General features: G+C 40.1%; 1 protein-coding gene across 1 annotated transcript; it reads right to left on the bottom strand.

The window, feature by feature from the left end:
• Positions 1-9,751: 9,751 nt before the first annotated feature.
• On the bottom strand, positions 9,752-16,620 carry POLR2M (polymerase (RNA) II (DNA directed) polypeptide M). The gene is made up of 4 exons (XM_008581173.1): positions 16,394-16,620; positions 13,996-14,643; positions 11,272-11,476; positions 9,752-10,145 (listed from the first exon to the last, which is right to left on the bottom strand). The coding sequence occupies exons 1-4, from the start codon at positions 16,504-16,506 to the stop codon at positions 9,999-10,001; spliced, it is 1,113 nt and encodes a 370-aa protein (XP_008579395.1). The 5' UTR covers positions 16,507-16,620; the 3' UTR covers positions 9,752-9,998.
• Positions 16,621-19,732: the final 3,112 nt, after the last annotated feature.

The raw sequence follows: 19,732 nt of genomic DNA, 5'->3' as shown, positions 1-19,732 counted from the left end.
CCATTTCAAAGTCCTCCCTAAACTTCAATCTGTGACCCACATTTTTTAAAAAATGCTTTTTAATTCTGATCCAATTCTGCATTATGAGTACCTCTGATCAGATAGAACCAACTTCACACAGTTTCCCAGACATCCTGAATTCTCCTGCCTCCTCGCCTTTGCCTGTGCTGTGTCTAACCATCTCCCCATCCCACTGGTCTTTGTCCCACCCTGGTTCAAAGCCTAGTTCAAACATCCTCCTGCATAGAATCTTCCTGGCCCCCGTGCCTGGAAATGAGGTCCTTGGGCCTCTTCATCACTGGGCCCGATTTAGATAAGAATGATGTATAAGGTCTATGCGGGCAGGATTTGAGTCCAGCATGAACCTACTGCGTGTCAGGCCTGCCCCTGCTCACCCGCCATTGTGCTTCCCAAGGTTCTGTCATGGGTCCTTTTCTCTTCCGCTCTGTGCTCTCCCTGGGCTTTGGTGGGCTTCAACCACCTTCTCTACATGGAGTAGCCTCCTAATGACCTTTCCCAAGGGTCAGGCTTGCCTTTCCAAGGGCCCCCTAGGCCTACATGCAAGATCTCCTGCAAGACCCCACAGGACCCCACGGCGCAAGTCCAAAGCTGAATGCATGTGTTATCCTCTCCTCAAGCCTGTTCTCTTGAAAACTCAATTCCTTCCACCATGGCTCCCAAACTTACGAACCACAATGTGATAGAACAATCCTCATTACTGAAGGAATGTCTAGGTCTTACTCTTCAAATTCTGCTTCTTCTGTGACACATGAAATTAGGATCACTCCTGAGGAGCAAAGGGCAATGCCATGCCTCACAGGACTCTAGGTGGACAACCTGACTCCTCTGCTCTCTTTTATAGAACAGTGGTTTGGGGGGGGTGGTGGCAGTGGCAGGAAAGTGCTAAGACGGAAGCCTCCTCAGGGAGACAGGCTGGAAGAATGACCACTAACAGTTGTACACTTAGGAGTATCTCATCCTCACATCCAGCTTATGAAGGAGATACTGCTATTATTATTATTACTACTACCACTGTTCAGATGGAAGAGGTGTGAGCGGTTAGGTAACTCACCCAACATTAAGTGGTGGATTTGAGCTCCTGGCTCAGGCAGGTGCCTAAGTGCTGGGTGAGTCCTCTGGGCTGAGGCAGTGGCTGTGGAAGGTGGAATCGAAGATCTGGGATGGGGTGAGCTAAAGAGGGCTACACCCGGTGCTGTTTTCACACTGCTTGCCCTGTTTCCCTTTTCTCCATTATCATTAAGGCAAATATCTGTGAAAGCTGCAGCCTGTCACAGAGCCACTGGTCCGCCCTTGGGCCCAATGCAAGGGCTTTGGTGACGTGACCTAGGGTTCTTCCCTCACTCTATCCTCACCAGCCCCTCCGTGAAAGCCAGGCACTGCTGTCTGGAGTTCCAACAAACAGCGCAATTGGAAAGGCAGCACAGGAAATTGAAAAGGGCATTTGACTTAGAGAAAAACAGGAGCAGGTCTGAAGAGTGTGTGACCTTGAGAATGTCACTACCTCGCTGACCCAGCTTCCTTCTCTGGAGAATGCTGGAATAAGAATACCTCCCTCACAAGACAGGTATGAGAATTAAGAGAGACCACAGATGTAAAATCACTTCCTAAACAGATTGCTAGGGAAGGGGGAGGCAGGGCTATTCCACACGGAAGAGAAGAGGCACTCAGGCGTGTGCAGAGCTGGCTCCCGAGCTCTCCCCTCTCTTCTCCATCTGCTCACTTTCTCCTCTCATTTCATTCAGCTGTTCATTCAGTTATCAAAGTAAAATTGAGTGCCTACTATGTGTCTACCTCTATTCTAGGCCGAGAACATAACCATAAACAAATGAAAATCCCTGCACTCAAATTCTAACAGGGGAAGTCAGACAATAAACAAACAGGAAAAGGCAATTCTATGGAGAGAAATAAAGCAGCTGAGGGGGGTTATTTCATATTCACAGGCACCATGGATAAGGTGACATTTGAAGATACTTGTAGGAAACAAGGGAACCAGTCCTGCTGCTATCTGAGGAAGAAACATTCAAGGCAGATCAAGCCACCGAGCGTGGACACTGAGGCGGCAGTGCTCTTGCCATGTTAGGGCAACAGCCAGGAGGCCCACACAGCTGGAGCACAGCGACACTGTCACAGATGCTGAGGCTGGGATCATGAGGAGTCCTGTAAGTCATCACAAGAACTTCGGCTTTTACGCTGAGTCAGATGGGAACCAATGGAGGGCTTTGGGCAAAGAGATGACCTGATCTGACTTAGGTCTTTAAGACTCATGCTGGCTGCTGTGATGAGACTGCATTGCAGTGGGGCAAGGCTGGAGCATGGAGAACACACAGGAGGGCCTGCAGTGATCCAAACAGAGCATGGTAGTTCATTTGACCACCAAATTCCATTTTTCTAGGGATTTCTGCTTTAAGACATATTTTGCGAGATACTGTCCAGGTCTAATCCCTCATTTTAGAAAGTGGAACATTCAAACCCCAAGAAGTTAAGCGACTTGGCCAAGAATATTCAATGTGTTAATAGCAAAGCAAGAACTCTGCTGCCATCACCACCACTACTGATATATCCTGATTCCTAGTCCAAGAACCCCAGACTCTCCTCAGAGCACTTTTGTTGCAGCTGAGTAGAGATGAGGTCTAACTGGAGAGAGAAGTTTGGGAGCCATGATGTATAAATGGCATCTAACACCATGCAGCTGGATGAGGTCACCAAAGGAGTGAGCCCAGATGCAGAAGAGGAGAGAACATGGGCATTTCGATGTTTAGTGATTGGGAAGATGAGAAGGAATCTACAAAGGAGACTAAGAAGAAGTGGCCCCTGAGTATCTCTGAGAGAGAGTAGTGTTCCAGAATCTAGACAAAAAAAAAAGGTATCTAGAAAGAGAAACATCTTGGTGGAAAGAGAAACATCTTGGTGGAAAGAGAAACATCTTGGTGGAAAGAGAGAGTGCGCAACTATGTCAAATACCGCTGACCGGTCAAGAAAGAGTAGACTGGGAATTGACTATTGAATTTAGCAGCATGAAGGTCACTAGTAATCCCGACAAAAACAAATTGAAGTGGATTCAAGAGGAAATGGGGACAGTGTGACAGACAACTCTGCCAGTCATCCTTCCTCGCTGCTCCCCCGGCTGGTCAGGGTTCTTCCAGCCGCTTCTGTCCTTGTCCTCCTCCTCCTCCATTTTCCATTTCCCCTCTTCTCTCCTGCCACTCTCCCACCCCCTAAATTTGCCTATTTCATTTCCCATTCAAGCCCTACTTTTCTCCAGGAAAAAGTCACCTAAATAAACTGATATTCACTAAGATATTAATGATCAATGCCAATTAGCCAGCAATGATATTGAGACCCCAATACCCCTGTCACCTTTAGAGGGTGGTAGAAGACTGACATGTCACACAGGATGGGGAAGAAGTTTTGGTAGCTGAGGGAAGTAGAACTGCTGAAGACTAGAAGTCAGATATTATAAAGGTGGGCACATTCGGAACAAGTCAGGCAAGAAAAAGGAAAACTCGGGTCACGCTTAAAAATAATGGACAGCTCATTATCCATTTTCAAGAAAACTGTCGTAAGTAAACCTGGTTGCAATCGTTCAGACTATCTAAAGAAATTAAACATTTCCATAGTTTTAAAATTAGAATATAGATTGTTGGCACTGTGCTTTTTCTGTAATTTAGCAAAAATATGTTAAGGAACTAATTATGACTCCCTATTAAGCAAGAGCACTGGGCTAGGGCAGAAAGAGTCAGCTCTGTTAGAACCAGCTGCACAACCACAGGCAGGTCTCCATGCTTCTCTGTGCTTCAGTTTCCCCATTTATAGGGTATGGCACAAATGCTATCTAAGCTTCCTTCCTTCCCTAAGAACTAAAGATGTTAATCCAAGATAAGATTTGCCTTCTCTTGGCAGTTAGTTTTCTTAATGGTGCTTCACTTTGACCCTACTAAAAGTAGCTAAAGGGGAGAAGAAATCTTTTTTATTAAAAATCTAAAACAATAGAAGAGATGCTTTCATTTTTACAACACAATCACTAGAAAAGCTATTTAATTCAATACAAATATATGTGGTACTGATTAAGAGAACTGATGCATTTACTAGCAATATTTTCAGACAAAATTTATAAGCACCGAGCTGAGTCTCCATCTTTTAAGGAGTATTTCTGTATGTTCTAAATAATGACTTGATTTACAACTCTCATTTTTTTGTCTTAACAATGTGAAATTTTTCCATACAAAGCTGGATCTCTCCTTAGCTCAATGTCCTAATATCCTCTTGTCAAAATAGCTTTTTTAGGGAGTCTCTATTGCTCTCAGTTAATTTTAACACTAAATTAAAAGTTTCATATGGTGGTGATTTTAAAACATTTTACTTCATACGGCAAAAGGTACCTCTTAAACTACTTCAATCATAATTGTTACCATCGTTACAATAAGGTTTTCATATAGAATCTTTTAGACCTCAAAGTGCTCTATAAAGGCTACACTTTGAAATTTTTTTTTTCTCAAAACATACCCCGTACATTAGATAAGAGGTTACTAACCTCATCTTACAGACTTAATAGTCATGAGAGTACATAACTTCCCACTGGATTCAAAGGAAATAGTGGCATTTAAATCCTAAATCTAATAATCTAATGTTATTCTAGTGGCTTACTCTCTTTTTTGCTTTTTTTTTTATTCCAAGTTTTCTAAAATCATCTGGGAAGTAATAGATCATATTTAATTGTTCAGGCTTTTATGCAGTGCTTTCAGAATCACGTTTGATTTGTGGTCTGGCTCAAGTTCAGTATTATCCAACACTAGGTTTATTTCATTGGGCCGGTATCAAAGCTTCCTCACTTTAGCCAGAAATTAAAATAATAGCTTTAAGTTTCTGCTCCCTGTCAAGCAGCTAGTCAATAATGCCATTTGCCATATTTTAAAAATGACTATATATATTCCCCATAAAAGCCAGACATATAATCCTTTTATTTATTTAGCACAGGCACTCTGAACTTTTCCTGCACAAAAAGAATTTTTTTTCCCCTAACAACTTTACTTTCTTTTACTGTTACAAACTAGTCCGTTAAGTCTGTAGAGGGTAAACTGCCAGATTTACCTGGTCTTCTGAGTAAAGCCAATGATGCCTGATATCTCTTTTCCTTGCATCTCTTCTAAAAAGTTTTATATAGCCAACCATTAAATAAGGAGAGAAGAGTGAAAATACCAGCAGGGACTAAAATGGTCACATAGTCCTAAATGATTAAAAACAAAACATTCCAAATACAAAAATCATCAGAAGGAAAAAAGTCACAGGGATATGAAAAATGTCCTTGGAGTCATCTGAGCTCTTGCCTAGCAACAGCACTTTTTAAAGCCTGAATATAACCTTGATTTGTGGTTTCCACCTGCAAGGCCATGCAATCCAGGTCCCAAAATCTTGAGTGGGTCCTTTTCTTGGCTGCCTCTGAGTGACCTTGAGCAAATCACTGCAACGTCCCAGTTATAATAGAGATAATCCCACAAGCTATCTCCCTTCCCCACTGGCTCACAGCAGTCCTTCTGGCTCCCCAGAGAGTGCAATGTGAATTAGAGACAGGTCTTACGAAAATGAAAAATTTTTACCCCTATAAATATTATGAGATTAATCCTCATAATGTCTTCCACGGTTCAGGTTAAGCCCCAATTTTAGCACTTACTTCCTCCTCTTGACATATCACTTGAAAACTGAAGCTAAGAGTTCACGACTACTGCAGATTCACTCCATTTTCCTGTTTTAAACATAAATTCGACTTTTTAAATTCTTTCTCTTCTTGCTTGCTATCTCTTCTCAGTCAAAACTACACAGTACTTTAGGTATTCACACTGAAACAGCATTCTGAATTTTTCATTTAACTCATGGAAACTAAAAATAGTCATCCTCATAGAAACAGTAAATGTACTTTAGTAAACAGCAAGGTTCCAAATCCCCTATCTCCTAAGTTTTGAAATACAAATGTTAGAAATAAAAAGTTAATTGATTAATGACATAATATCAAACATTTTTTTTTGAAAACGAATGAAGGATTTGCACTACCAAGGACTTTTTTTGTGGAATGTAACAAGCTGATTCTAAAATTTTTGTGAAAATGCAAAGGGCCAAAAATAGCCAAGCTGCTTTGAGAAATAAGATGGTGGGTCTTGCTCCAGCCTTATCACAAAGCAATCATAAATTCATAAAAAAGGTTGTGTAATATTAGCACAAATAGGTTAATGGAACCAAAGAGAGAACCCAGAAAGTAAAAGACATATAGATGTTAAAGACATGGCAGAAGTGCACCAAGGGGCAGCCAGGAAGGACCATCTTTGCATGCCATAGAGCTGGGACAAGCAGCTACCTAGAACCCTCCCTCACAGTCATGAATTTATTCCAGGTGGAAGAATTAATGTGAAGGGCAAAATTATAAAGTATTTTTTTAACTATAAAGATTTTAAAAGAGAATATCTTCATGACTTCAGAGTAAGAAAAGATTCCTTAAATAAGACACGAAAGGCACTAAATAAATAGATTGATAGATTTGCCATTAAGATTTTCTATTAATCAACGCACCATGAAGAAAATGAAAAATAACCCCCAGAAAGGAAGAGGATATTTACAACAAATATAAACAACCAAATAACAAATTACTTGATCGATTACCAAAGATTAGTATCTAGAGTATATCCTACAAATTAATGAGGGGAAAAAAAGACAGCTGACACAGCACAATAAAAAAAATGGACAAAAGACTTGAAGGGGCACTTTTCAAAAGAAATCCAGTGGCAAATAAACATAAAGATGCTCGATGCTATTCCTAATTAGGAAAATGCAAAATAAAATCTCAATATATCTCTACTATATAAACACCAAATTGGCTAAAATTAACATCTGGCAATACCAAATGATAGCAAACTGAAACTTTCATACACCATGGAAGGGGTGGTGGGAATACAAAATGTTAAAGACATGCATACCTTATAACCCAGCAATTCCACTCCTAGGTATATATGTACTATAGAAATGTGTTTATGTGTGCAAAGATGCTCATTACAGCATTGCTTATATGACCAAAAACTGAAAATATCCTCAAAGTGCCCACCACGGCAGACTAAATAATAGTATTAATGTCACATTACACAGCAATGAAAATGAATAAACCACACCTACATATGACATGAATTTTATAAGCAATGTTGAGTGAAAGACACAACACAACATATAGTATGATTCCATTTTTACAGAAGTCAAAAGTGGCAAAACAAACTAACCATACTATTGCATACATAACTGGTAAAGAAACTTTAAAAATGGGGGGAGGACAACAGAGAATTACCATAAAGTCAAGATAGTAGTTACCTCTGGGAAACAAAAGGGGTGACAAGAGGGGACACAAAGGGAGACTGTGGACTGATAGCAGCAGCTTCTCTGGATCTGGTTTGTGATTAGCTAGCTGTCGCTTTATCCATTAAACTGCACATCTGTTTTATGTACATTTCTGTAGGTTATATTTCAAAATTTAAAAGAACAAGGGAGGACTTGTACTACCAAATATTAACACCTATTAAAGCTAATAATTATTGGTAATGTGGACAAAAATTAGAAGGCCCAGAAACAGGCTCAAGACACAGGAATTTAATATTCTATAAAAATAGCATTACAGATCAGAATGGAAATAGTGATTTATAGTACTGAAACAACTGGACCAACTGGTAAACTCTTTACAAAAATTAAAATTAAATCCCTGCCTCATACAATATCCCCAGATACATTCAAGATGGAAAAACTTCCTTTTCACCCCAAAGTTGTGTAGATTAAGTGAGTAAATAGATATAAACAAGATGAACACTCCTTTTGAATTAAAGATAAGAGTAGAAAGTTAAATTTTTAAAAAATACTAGAAAAAAATAAAGATAAATATCATCCATTCTTGGACTAGGAAAAGTATGTTCAAGCACACTCGCAAAGGTAAACTCCTAAAGAAAACAGCTTCTACACTGAAACACCATGAACTGTATTAAAAGACAACACACTAAAAAAACCCTACAATGTATGATAAAGATGGGCATTGTTAATTCATAAAGAACTTATAAGCCAAGAAAAAGGGTAAGCTCTCCAAGAGAATAACAGGAAAAACATGAATGAGCAAGCCTCAAAAGAATGAACATAAATCACCAATAAACATGAAAAACAACTTTCACTGAGTAATCAAAGAAATACAAATTTTAAATATAGTGCATTTCTGTTATTATTCAACTTACAAAGATTTTAAATATTAATTTTCAATTCTGGGAGTTTGATACACCGCTAATAGGAATGTAAATGAACACAGTCAAATTATTAAACATAGGAAATTGATTTTAAAAATTATGATAAACCCATGAAATGGAATATTTTGTTATCTAAAATGCAAAACATTTAATGTGGGAAAATGCTTACCATATATAGAACACACTATGAAACAATGTATAGTATGACTGCATTTTTTAAAATATACATGTATAAATGCATAGAAAAATAAGTATAAGTGTAAACACTCAAATGTTAACATATTGTCTCTGGGTGGTAGGATTATAGGGTACTATGTATACATGAACATGAGCTCTTCCATATTATCCAGCTTTCCAGAAACAGCATGTATTATTTCATTCTACACAGAAAGAACATCAAATTTTATCTTGTAAAATAATTTACTATTAGTTTTAAAAACAAAAATAATGAGACTGTTAGCTCAGTATTTTTACATTTACTTTTTTAGGGGGTGGAGGGATGGAAAGCAGTAACCACAACTGGAAGCACGTGATATAGAACTAAACCGTTCCTATCACACATACATCTGACCTAAATGCATCTTCAACCAAATTTCATATATGAACACTTTCTTTTAAAGTAAGAAGTTAGATTTAATTAAGCACCAGTAAAACATCACCATTAGCATTTGAAGTTGCTATCATTACTATTTTATTCTTCCTTTCAACACTTTTAAAGGCTCAAACATAATAGACAAATAATTTTTTGATAACATTAAGTGTTAGTTTCTCTAGAGACAACCATATAATCCTTTAAAAAGACATGAAAGTGAACAGATATGAGATTGAGGTTTCTACAGCCTATGCCTCTGGGAGAAAAAAAGCAACATACTGACAATTCAATTGTAATTTGTAAAAAAAAAAAAAAAAAAAAGATCTCCTTACCAAACATTAATGTCCTGCATATGTACCTATCACCTGTAAGAACAATGACCTCAAGTCAAGTGAAGCACAAGAACAGTACTCCTTTCACCTAGTTCAGTCAGCTTGGACTGTTCCTATACCTCATGTTACTCTGGGCAAAGCAGCTCAGCTAGAAAGACCCTCCACCCTCCACCCACCAGCATCTATTCAAAATACTCCTTATTCCTAAGGGAAGACAGAAGAAGAAAACAAACATTTGTCTTCCTAAGGGAAGACAGAGAAGGAAACAAGCATTTTCTATCAGTGTCTTCCTAGGTATTTCACATCCAGTAGCTCAATAACCCCATGCAAACATGCATACAATCCTCTAGACTGCTCCATTCATTACTCAAAAAAGGAAGAAACTATGTCTTCCTAATTAATTTTAGGTTTCTGGGACAACTAAGTATTCAGTGAAAAACATGTAATAAATGCTATTTAACAGAGGAATAAGGAAAAAGGCAAAGTTACCTTTCATTTGGCTTAAAGAAACAAATGTGTTCTACTACATACGAAAATATTGGATCAACACATGACATAATGCAAAACTTTAATACAATGTGATTAAACACAATATTCAAATATTAAACTTTTCAAGCACATGAAAGTCATCTTTTGAAAGACAAACTGAGCTTTTTTTATAGCTACCTCTGTGTAACTTTATAAAATTCTTTCCCTCAACAATGTCTGACACTGATCTTGATACTTGCTAGAAAGTCTGATGTAAGATAACGACATCTCAACAGTAGGACATTTAGGAGATTATCCCAATGCTCATCTTCAGAATTCATCATCAGAGGACTGGTCATCATCGTCATCTCGTACTTCTCGGTACTTCCCTGAAGATTCCCCTTCTGGATTATAACTCTGCATTTTAATATTCAGTCTTGCAGCTAATTTTTGTGCTGCGAGCTTCGCTTGCATCTCCTTTAAAACAAAGAGCAAAGCAAAAGTTACACATTAACATCTTTTCCTTACACTTTTTCAATGAGAAGTTATTCAAATGACATTAGATATAAAGGGGCATACCAGCCACTTAGTGCTCTCTCTGGCAATACAACAAACCTGACAGCTGTGCCCAAATTTTACTGCATGGAGAGGAAGAAAAACAGCTTTTAAAAAGGAGTGCGTTGAAAATGCCAACACATGACAATTGAGCTTTTATGAAAAGCCAAGACAGATTATAACACCACAGTTTTATACTAGTTGCTGTGTAGTGTCTGACTAAAATATAGCTAAGTGACATCTAGAAGTGAGACAGGATGCTGTTTTCCTAGAGGCTCAAAAAGTATTACCATCTAAGTATATCTATACCTTTCTATTCTCCCTATGGTCCTCATACTTACTTTCTATCATCCCACTATTCTGTACAGAAACTCAACTTGCCTGTTTGAAGTTCTATGAAAAACAAAAACAAAACAAAAAAAGTTCTATGAAAAACACACGGATCTTTGGAGAAAGTGCTACACAAAACTGATGAAGTCGCCCAAAGTAGATTTTACTCTCTTCACAAGCCCACAGATTAAGCTTTTAAGCACAGAGTGTCCCACTGTCTGTTGGAAACACAACACTATCCTCCCGCCCCTTCTATGCTATCTCCTGTACTGCAGGAGATGGAAGCCTGGGAAGTACATTTCCCTGATTCTCTTCAGAGGGATCTGATGAGATTCCACCACTGAGAAGTTGCGGCATAAGTTTTACAAGATGAAAAAGAGAGAGAAGTGATACTACTGCTATGCTAGCAGAGGCAAGCAAATGCATAGACTTTAAGATATGAAGTTCTACAGTAGTCTCCCCACATTCCTGGCAAATCACCACTTTGATGTTGCAGGTATCTGATCATCTCCAGCTGTTTCCTAGAGTTTTAGCAACTCTGTGACTCTAAAAAGTGGTGGCACACATCTGAGAGATAATGACATTAGCTGACTATTTCTCTAGTACCTAATCCCTTCTATTAAATCCCTTCCTCCTTGAACTACCTGGGGTAAATTCTAACTAACTCAAGGAAGTAGCATCCAGCAAACAAACAAGAAGAAATTAATACTCTACCTACCTCATAATGCTGTTTCTGCTGTTTCTGAAGTGCCAGAGATTCCTCTACGGAGAGCAGCTGTGCAGGCATATGGTGAAGTGGTAGAAGGCGAGCTGCTGTGATGTCATCGAGATGCTGCTTATCCCTGCGCAGCCGCTCTTCAGAGGAAATAGGAGTGTCTCTCTTCTGACAATGACTAGATGAACCACTTGGTTGTGAAGGTAATCTGAAGCGGGAAAAACATGTTATACTAATTTTCTTTTTATAGACACACTTAAAACATTCACACACAGAAAAATGGTCTTTAATTATAGCAATTAATTCTTCTGCAAAGGTAACAGTAGGCAATTTACCAATATTCATTGCTATAACAGATAATAGGAGTGTGTGTGTGTGCACATATACGAAGGTACTTCAAAAAGTTCATGGAAAGATTTGTATTATCTTTTAGTTCCATCTATCTACAAACTTTCTTAAGTACTTTCATTTATATATACTGGTTCTTTGCCCTCCCTCTTCAAATCTTATACTTGAACTGAAGCTATTTTTTCATTCAAAGAACATTTACAAATGTTCCCTTACTGTCCAGTAGAGGGAAATAAACATTTAAACAGTTTCAGTGCAATATGATACCACAGGTGCTATACAGACATCTATAAGTGATACTCTAGAACATAAAAAAGGAAATGGCCAGTTCTAGTGGGAGAGAGGGAGGTTGTCAGAAAAGCTTCAAAGAAGTGAGATTTGAGCAGTCATGCAATAAGTGCTCATCATGTGAATGAGGGGAGAAGGGCATCCCAGCCCTGGGAGCATGGGGCAACAAAGCTGCAGTATACAGGTAGTATAGGAGGTGGAAAATACAGAAAAGGCAGTGAGGAGGCTGGGAAGTAGGCTGGGCACAGACTGCAACGAAGAGTTCTACTGTATGTAACCAGGTTCAGCTTTGCATCTTACAAATCTCACTTTGGCAGCACTAGAAAGGATGGACTGGTAGTTAAGAACAGAGGCAGGAATAGGCCAAAATTATAGCTCAAGACAGGCAGGAGAGCCCTCACTTTGACAGAAGATGAAGATAGAAACAATCACAGAGATAAAGATGAAGAAAAAATATTATGGTCTTCATTGTTAGCAGATATGGAGGTGAGGGAAAAGGAACATACCCTGCGGGAAAAACCAGGAGGAGGTGGCACTGATAACTTATATACAAGAGAAAGTCAGTTTGGGAAGAAATAGTAGTCCCACTCTGTACCTGTTGAAACCGAGTTGCCACGGAACACCCAAGTGGTCATGTTTCATAGCTAACTGGCTAAGCAAATTTCAAGTTCTGAGAAGACCTAGCCTAGAGATACCTGAGGGACAGCCTTAAGCTTCCAGGTAGTACACAAAGTCAGATGAGCATACAGGAGGCGGCCAAAGTAAGAGCAGAAAGGAGCCAAAGGACACTACCTCATCCCACCGTCCAACCTCCAAGCTGCTGCTCATGCATGTAACACCCTCAATCCCCACATGTCTATGGCCTACTGACTCGTGGCCCAGCCTTTCCTGATATCCTCTAACTGCACAGGAGGATCCTTCTCTCTTAAACTTCCTTAACCCTTGCTAGGCCTCACTGCTATTTCCTTACTTTCCTTCCACTCCCAGCTAAATGACCATAATACAGAACTGGGACCAATGTATTTTGTTTTATTTACTGACGAGATGATGCTTCTGGTTTTCTAAAATGTCCTCCTGTAAGTGACGAAAGATAACTCACTGCACACAAGATGAGAGATTACTTGATCAAAGATTACTTTTTATTCCTAACTAAAAATTCACGTAGTATAATCCTAGTTTTCTATACAGCAGAAATAAAATGTGTTTTGAAATAAAAACAATATGAATGGTGGGGTAGGGCTAAATTTTAAAGTCTCTAACAAAACAAAACAAAAAAAACCATGTTCTAGGTATTTTTAACTAGAGGTTTTCAGTTTTTCAAAGAAAGGTAGTATATAATAGTGGTTTGACTCTACATCCTTATAAATATAGGCAGTTACCAGTTACTCCGATTTGAATGTTACATTTGCTATAAGTAAACAATTCTTTTCTCTTTAAAGCGCTCCTATTTTTCTGAAGACCTCAAAATAAAACTATAGCAAGGAACTTAGAAGTAGGGTTTTTGTCCATCCTGCCTAAATCTGTTTTTGCAACTTTTTTCCAACCTCCGCTCTCTTCCTCCTAAAACTATTATTATGGTATAGTTTAGCTTTTTTCCAACTGTAAATCTTGGGTCCTCCTCTAGATCTGAAACTCTCTGAGGAGCAGAATCTTTAATTCATTGTGTCCCCACAGCACCTGCTGCTTACATAGAGTGAGCACGCAAATATTTTTTGCTGAGAAGGTCCATCAGTTCCTGCAATTGCTTCTCCCTTAGCTTATAGACTAATCAAAGGGGGAGCTATACACTAGGAAATGGTCCTGAACAAAAAACCTAACCCTGTGTTTATTATGCAATATTGGCTAAGCATCCTGAAATTTAATACTCCCCTATCTGCTATTTAAAGCCTTTTCTATTATTTGGCTTCAAAAACAAAGTATCTTTGAACATAAATCCTCCACTGTGGCCAGGGTGGTCTTACTGTTTCCACGATATTTTCATTCCTAACTATAAGTAGTTCTCACAAAGCCCACTGAACTTAAAGCATTCTCCCAATTATATGAGTTTAACAAATATGCTCTTGCAATAGGCCTGCTTCCAATGGTACTTACACATTGGTTTTAAATTTATGTGGTGAGGGCACTGGGTTTTTGGCTCGCATTTCTAGCACTTCCATGTAATGAGGCTTCCTCTGAGTTCCACTACAAAGGCCTGTCAAGTTTTCAGCACTTGTGTTCTCTTCTGAGTGGTGTTCACCTTGGTCTGTAATTGTGACCCTTTGTAACTTGTCAATAAACAGGTTGTCAAAGCTGCTGGAAATATCTTCTGCTTGACTTGAAAAACAATGCTGAGGGAGACACTCACTAGCTTTGGATGAAGAAGACACCCTGGCTCTGCTGCTGGACGCTGGGCCCTTGTTCACTGTGTCCTCAGCCTCTGGAGTCTCTTCATTGCCTTTGTGGGTAGGATGTTCAAGTCCCTGTTTTTGTGAGGTTGTTTTAGATGACTTGATGTTATCTTCAGAGGAACAGCCAGGAACTAGTGATGAAGTATCAAGAATCTGGCCAGAATTCTGGACCTTATCTGTGTCCACATCAACTCCTGCAATGGCTTTTTGCCTTGGCTTACAGTCTACTCTAACAGGATGAAACAGCTCACTCTTTCCTCTCACCTCTTCACATTCTGCAATGACAGCTTTCAGTTTGGCAACAGAGTCAAAGATCTTTTTACCTTTGTCGGGCAATTTGCAAATGAATTTTCTGTCAAATGGAAAAGAACATGTATACATTAGAGCCCTTATTTCTAAGTGCAAAATTTGATTTCTAACTGCCCCAAAACAGGAATGAAATGAATAAGACAGTCATTATCCAAATACCCCAAAAAACAAGGGGATGTAAGAACAATAGGGAATATATGCTTTATTTGTGTCACCTAATCAGAACTTCAGCAGAAGTCTTTTAAGCACATAATAATCATAAGACATTCCAAAAATCAACAGTTTTTAAAGTGTGATCTCCAAGACCCAGGTGGTGAGGGAATGGGTCTGTAAGGTCAAAATTATTTTCATAACAACACTAACACACTATTTGCCATTTCTCTCTCACTTTCTCACATGGGCACAGTGGAGTTTTCCAGAGACTACATGATGTGTGGTGACATCATTGCTCTGAAAGGGACTGTGTGCTTGTACATTCTTGTGTTTTAAAGACGTCTCAGTTGTATTTCTGAGAAATCAATAAATATGAGGGTACTTCAAAAATTCTGGAAAGATTCATATTTTTAATTCTATTTGTCCATGAACTTTATGAAGTGCCTCATGTCACCAGAAACCACACACATCTTTGGGATGCCTAGTAGTTCTTAAAGAGTACAAAGGGATCCTGAGACCAAAAAGTTAACTGCTGCTATAGATTAAAAACCAATTTTCACAAAACCAAAACACCTGTCTCTAGGAAGCCTCCCAAGTGATTATTTGTCCCCTTTGTTGAGTGACAGAAGTTCCTTTTCTAATTCCCTTTTCTTTAGCCATACAATAAATGGAAAGGGAAGGTTACATTTTAGGCCCTCTATTTTTTCTCTGACACTACATCACTCCCACTATTTCACCTACTGACAGCTTCACAGTTGAGACTCTCAAGTTCCCAGCCTTGCCCTCTCTCTCTTGAGCCTGATGACCACTACTCCAGCTTTTAACTATTCAGTTTGTAACTAACCAAATGTCTGTCCTGCTTTCCCCCTCAATTCAGCACACTCTATGTAAAATCAACCTTGAGTCTACTCCTTTCCCTCAACTTTCCTGTTGTTGTTAGTGGTTCTCCACATAGATTGGAAACTTCAGCCATCTCTGTCAAATACATATTCAAATTATTCCACAATAGATGAAGCTTTCCCAATCCCACAGATACCTCCCTAGTTCACTTTCTTACAAACCCCTTGTTGGAAACCTCTCTGAAAATAACCTCCTACCGTCTTCTGCCTCTTATTCCTTCAAACCATCCTACCCAAGCTGCTAAACAAAGCTGCCTTTTTTTAAAAAACCATTTTTATCATAGCGCTCCCCTGCCAAAATCCGTCAAGTCTGCCAGCTGAACAAGAGTCGAACTTTGTCTTCTCATTTGCTACGGTTCCTTTAAGAACAGGATCTACAGATGAGAGTGACAAGATCGGGGCTCGGGGGGAGGGGGACCGGGAGGCGATTAGAAAGGATTTAGGATACAGACTGTCTCTTCATGAAACCGACATAGCTGCTGGGTAAACAGAAGCAACGAGGAGATACTGACTAGCTGAAACGCTACGCGGCCGCTCAGTCCTCGAGCCACCCCACAGGTAGTACGTGCGTGGCCGGGATGAGGCACGGCTTTGCAGCTGCAGGCCGTCCGCCCGCCCGCAGGACTGAAGTGAACCTGAGGCAAGGTCACCTTCCCGGAAAGGGAGCGGGGCTGGGGGAGGGGAGCGTCCCAGGGAGCCCGAACCAGGAGCCAGGCGGCGCCGCGGCGTGACCCAGCTTACTCGTTGCGCAAAAGTCTCTCCTGGCGCTTCAACATCTCCCGCAGCTCTGCCAAACTCCGCTGCCCCAAGTCCTCGGGAGCTTGGGGCTCGAAGCCGCGGGCCAGCGAGCACATTCTGCGGGGGCTGAGGCTGGCGAGGCGGCGGGCACTCAGCTTCCTCGGCAGGACCCGCCGCGAGAGCCGGATCCGCGGCCGGCGGGGACTCCGGGGCACGAGTGGGAGCCGCCATTTTCCCGGAAGAACGGGTCTTCTTCGAGCCGAATCGAGCTTTATTGAAACACCGGAAACAAACAGCCACTAGGAGGAGGGGCGGGAGTTACGTGATGACGTCAGCGCCTCCTCTTGGCGCGCTTTCGCTCCGCGCGTGTGCGTTCGTTTGTTCATCGGCTATTCGTCTGTTCATACGAGAAATACTTAGTGCCTCCGTGACCTCACCAAGCATTACAGTGTGTGTTAGTGCACAAATAGCCCAGCCCCTGCTGATATGGAGTTAACAGAGTGGTGGAGGGGAGCAGAGACATTAACCAAATAGTAATATAACAACTTAATAGTAAGATTGGCATGGGCACCGGGGGAGGTGTCGCTGAGAAGTGAAACTTAAATCCAAACTTGAAAGGTGCGGTAGGGGAGGGTGCAGGACGGGGTTTGAGAGACCCTGGCCTGTGGTATGGTGCCTCCTAGCCCAAGGCTTAGTGAAGTCTTGAAATGTTAAAGTTGGAAGTTCCTTAGAAACCACCAGCGTTTCTTACTGAGACTGGCATTCGGAGCAGGACTTTCTTCATTTCCAGCACTGCCTCAGGCATTGCGGGACATTTGGTGTCTCTGGCTTCTGCCCATTAGTTTTTATGACACTCCCAAGTCATTGTAACAATCCAAACCCTCCCCCATCCTCCATTTCCAAAGGCCCACAAGAGAAGTGATGGGGAGTGGGAGGTGCTGTACAAGCCAATTGAGAACGTGGTTTTCATAATTCCCTGCTTTGCTTATAGCAAAACAGAGGCACAAAAATTGAAATAAGTATTGCCAGGGCACAAAACCAGTAAGTGACAGCACCAGATTTCAAGCCCAAATGCCCAGCTGCTTTTTCCACCACACCAATTTGAAAATCCCTTTCTTCACTTTAGACCTTTTCCAAGTGTATGAAATTGTTGAAAAGACTTTTTGCTGGCTGTTGAGAAGAGGAAGGCAGTGCAATAAGCATCAGATCCAGCGTATAGCTTCTCTTTACAGTTCAGCTACCAGCGCCGAGTCCCAAAGAGTAGGAAGCATGCTGAGTCGCAGCAGATATTGCTTGAGAAGTGTGAATGCCCCCATAACCTCCAAAACTCACCGCCAGTTTTTTTGATATAGAAAATTGAAGATATCTCAATCCTATGTAAGATGCTATGTAAATACAAGCAACTCCCTCCCAACCAGACAGAAACTCCAGATAAAATCTGAAGCTACTCCAGGGAGCATAATTGCAGCCATTTCTGTACATCCCCAATCTAGTCCATTTTGATCAGATTAATATGTCAAAAATGTTCTCAATATAAGCTTTGCTTTCAAGGACTTCAATAACCTGCTCCAGCCCTAGCTGAATAAGAAATACTTGAAAAAGGCTCTTGAGTCAGATGATTGTCGTTGCAAGCTCCCTCTCATCCCCTGGCCCAGGCTCTCTCATCCTGCCCCTGCACCTTAGCTGGAGGCCTTTCCCGCCCCAGAGTAGTAAACTCCCATCTTTGGATCCTGGGCCACCAGTGTCCTCAAGGCAAGAATGCATGTCTTTCAAGCCTCAGAATTTTTCTCCCTTCTGTTTTCCTCTTGTAGAAGGCTGTCCTTTCTCCCCTTGGCAATTATAAATCTTGGCTCAAGTCTCACTTCCTCCCTGAACCTTCATAGATTATTCTAAACCAAAATGCTCTTTCTAATGACCACACTATAGTGCTTAGTAAGAGTTGAAACCTCACTGCATGAAGCATATGCTTCTCCAATTGTGTTATGCATGGTGATTTATTTTTCTTTTCTAAGAAAATAATAAAGTCTTTTCTTTCAGGAAGCTATCTTTGTACAAGCTATCTTTGTATCTTTGTACACAGCGGTACAAATTGACAGAATCTCCTTTTATGATTTTCTCTCCACCTTTCCCCCATATTCCTCTTCCTCTTAATGAAATGTCACTTTTGTATGTACAAATCTTAAGCTTTTTATATAAATATTGACCATGATTACTCTAAATTAATTATGAATATGGCATAGAATCTTCTGCACAACATAGCTTAAGGCTTCAAGATGTCATAATAGAAATCTGAATTCCTACAGCACCCCATGCACGAACCGTCTAGTTCTTTTATCAGTAACCAAGAGGCATGACAAGTGGAGAAATATCACTCTACGACAAAAGCAGGTGACTTGCATTTCGAAATTAAAATAGGCGAAGTATTTTTTTATAATCCATCAAACAAACAAGTATCTAGAAAACAAATTTTCATAGCAATGTCTAGGGAAAAAGATATAAAATGGAGAAATTTAACAATGGAGAAATAAAGAACAGAGAGAAACAGTGAATGTCACAAGTTTTACCTGTTTGCAGCTGAACCAGGCAAATCCTCATGAAGAAATGGAGCCCACAAACCATAGGCAGCTAATCTCTGCTAAAGAATAACAGTTGCATATCAAAGAGTCCATCTGTTATAAAAATGAATCTGGACAAATGTTTGGGGGTTTTGTTTATTTGTGTTTTTCAATGCTCATTTTTTTAAAAATCTAAATCACTTTTCCAATGGTACTTGGGTTAATCTTCTAAATGTTGCCCCCAGAATAAATTAATAAACTTGGCTACGTTAGAAAGAAAGAATAATTCAAAACAAAGAATTAAAGGAAAAGAAAATTTCATCAGTCATGCAAAGTGCTGCCAGGATGACTTATAGCTACACAAGGACATAGTTTGAACATGAGTAAAAACAAAAGCAAAACCTGGGAATGATTTCCATTTGCCCATACAGAGTTGAAGATAAAAGCTGACAACCAATTGTGAAATGGATAAACATTAATCTTTAGAACTTCCAGACTGCTGTCCTCTGTTTTCTATTTGTTGTCAGTGTTGGGACATGAATGGCCACAAAACTGGCCATGGTACACCAGGAGTCAACCAAAATGGCAGCAACAATACTTACCACCCTACATGTTCTTCTTATTATGTGAGATTAACATTCCTCCTGTCCAAAAATGGGGTCAGTCTTCCCTATCCTTGATGTGGGCATGCTTATGACTAGAGCAAAAGTGATTTTTCCAGTGTAAGTGATAAAAGGTCATGCAACTTCTGCCTAGTTTTCTTGGGGTGCTTACTCTTGGAACTTAG

Source organism: Galeopterus variegatus, unplaced genomic scaffold, assembly GCF_000696425.1.
Source record: "Galeopterus variegatus unplaced genomic scaffold, G_variegatus-3.0.2 Scaffold91, whole genome shotgun sequence".
Classification (NCBI taxonomy): domain Eukaryota; kingdom Metazoa; phylum Chordata; class Mammalia; order Dermoptera; family Cynocephalidae; genus Galeopterus; species Galeopterus variegatus.
This window is presented reverse-complemented; position numbering and strand designations above follow the sequence as displayed.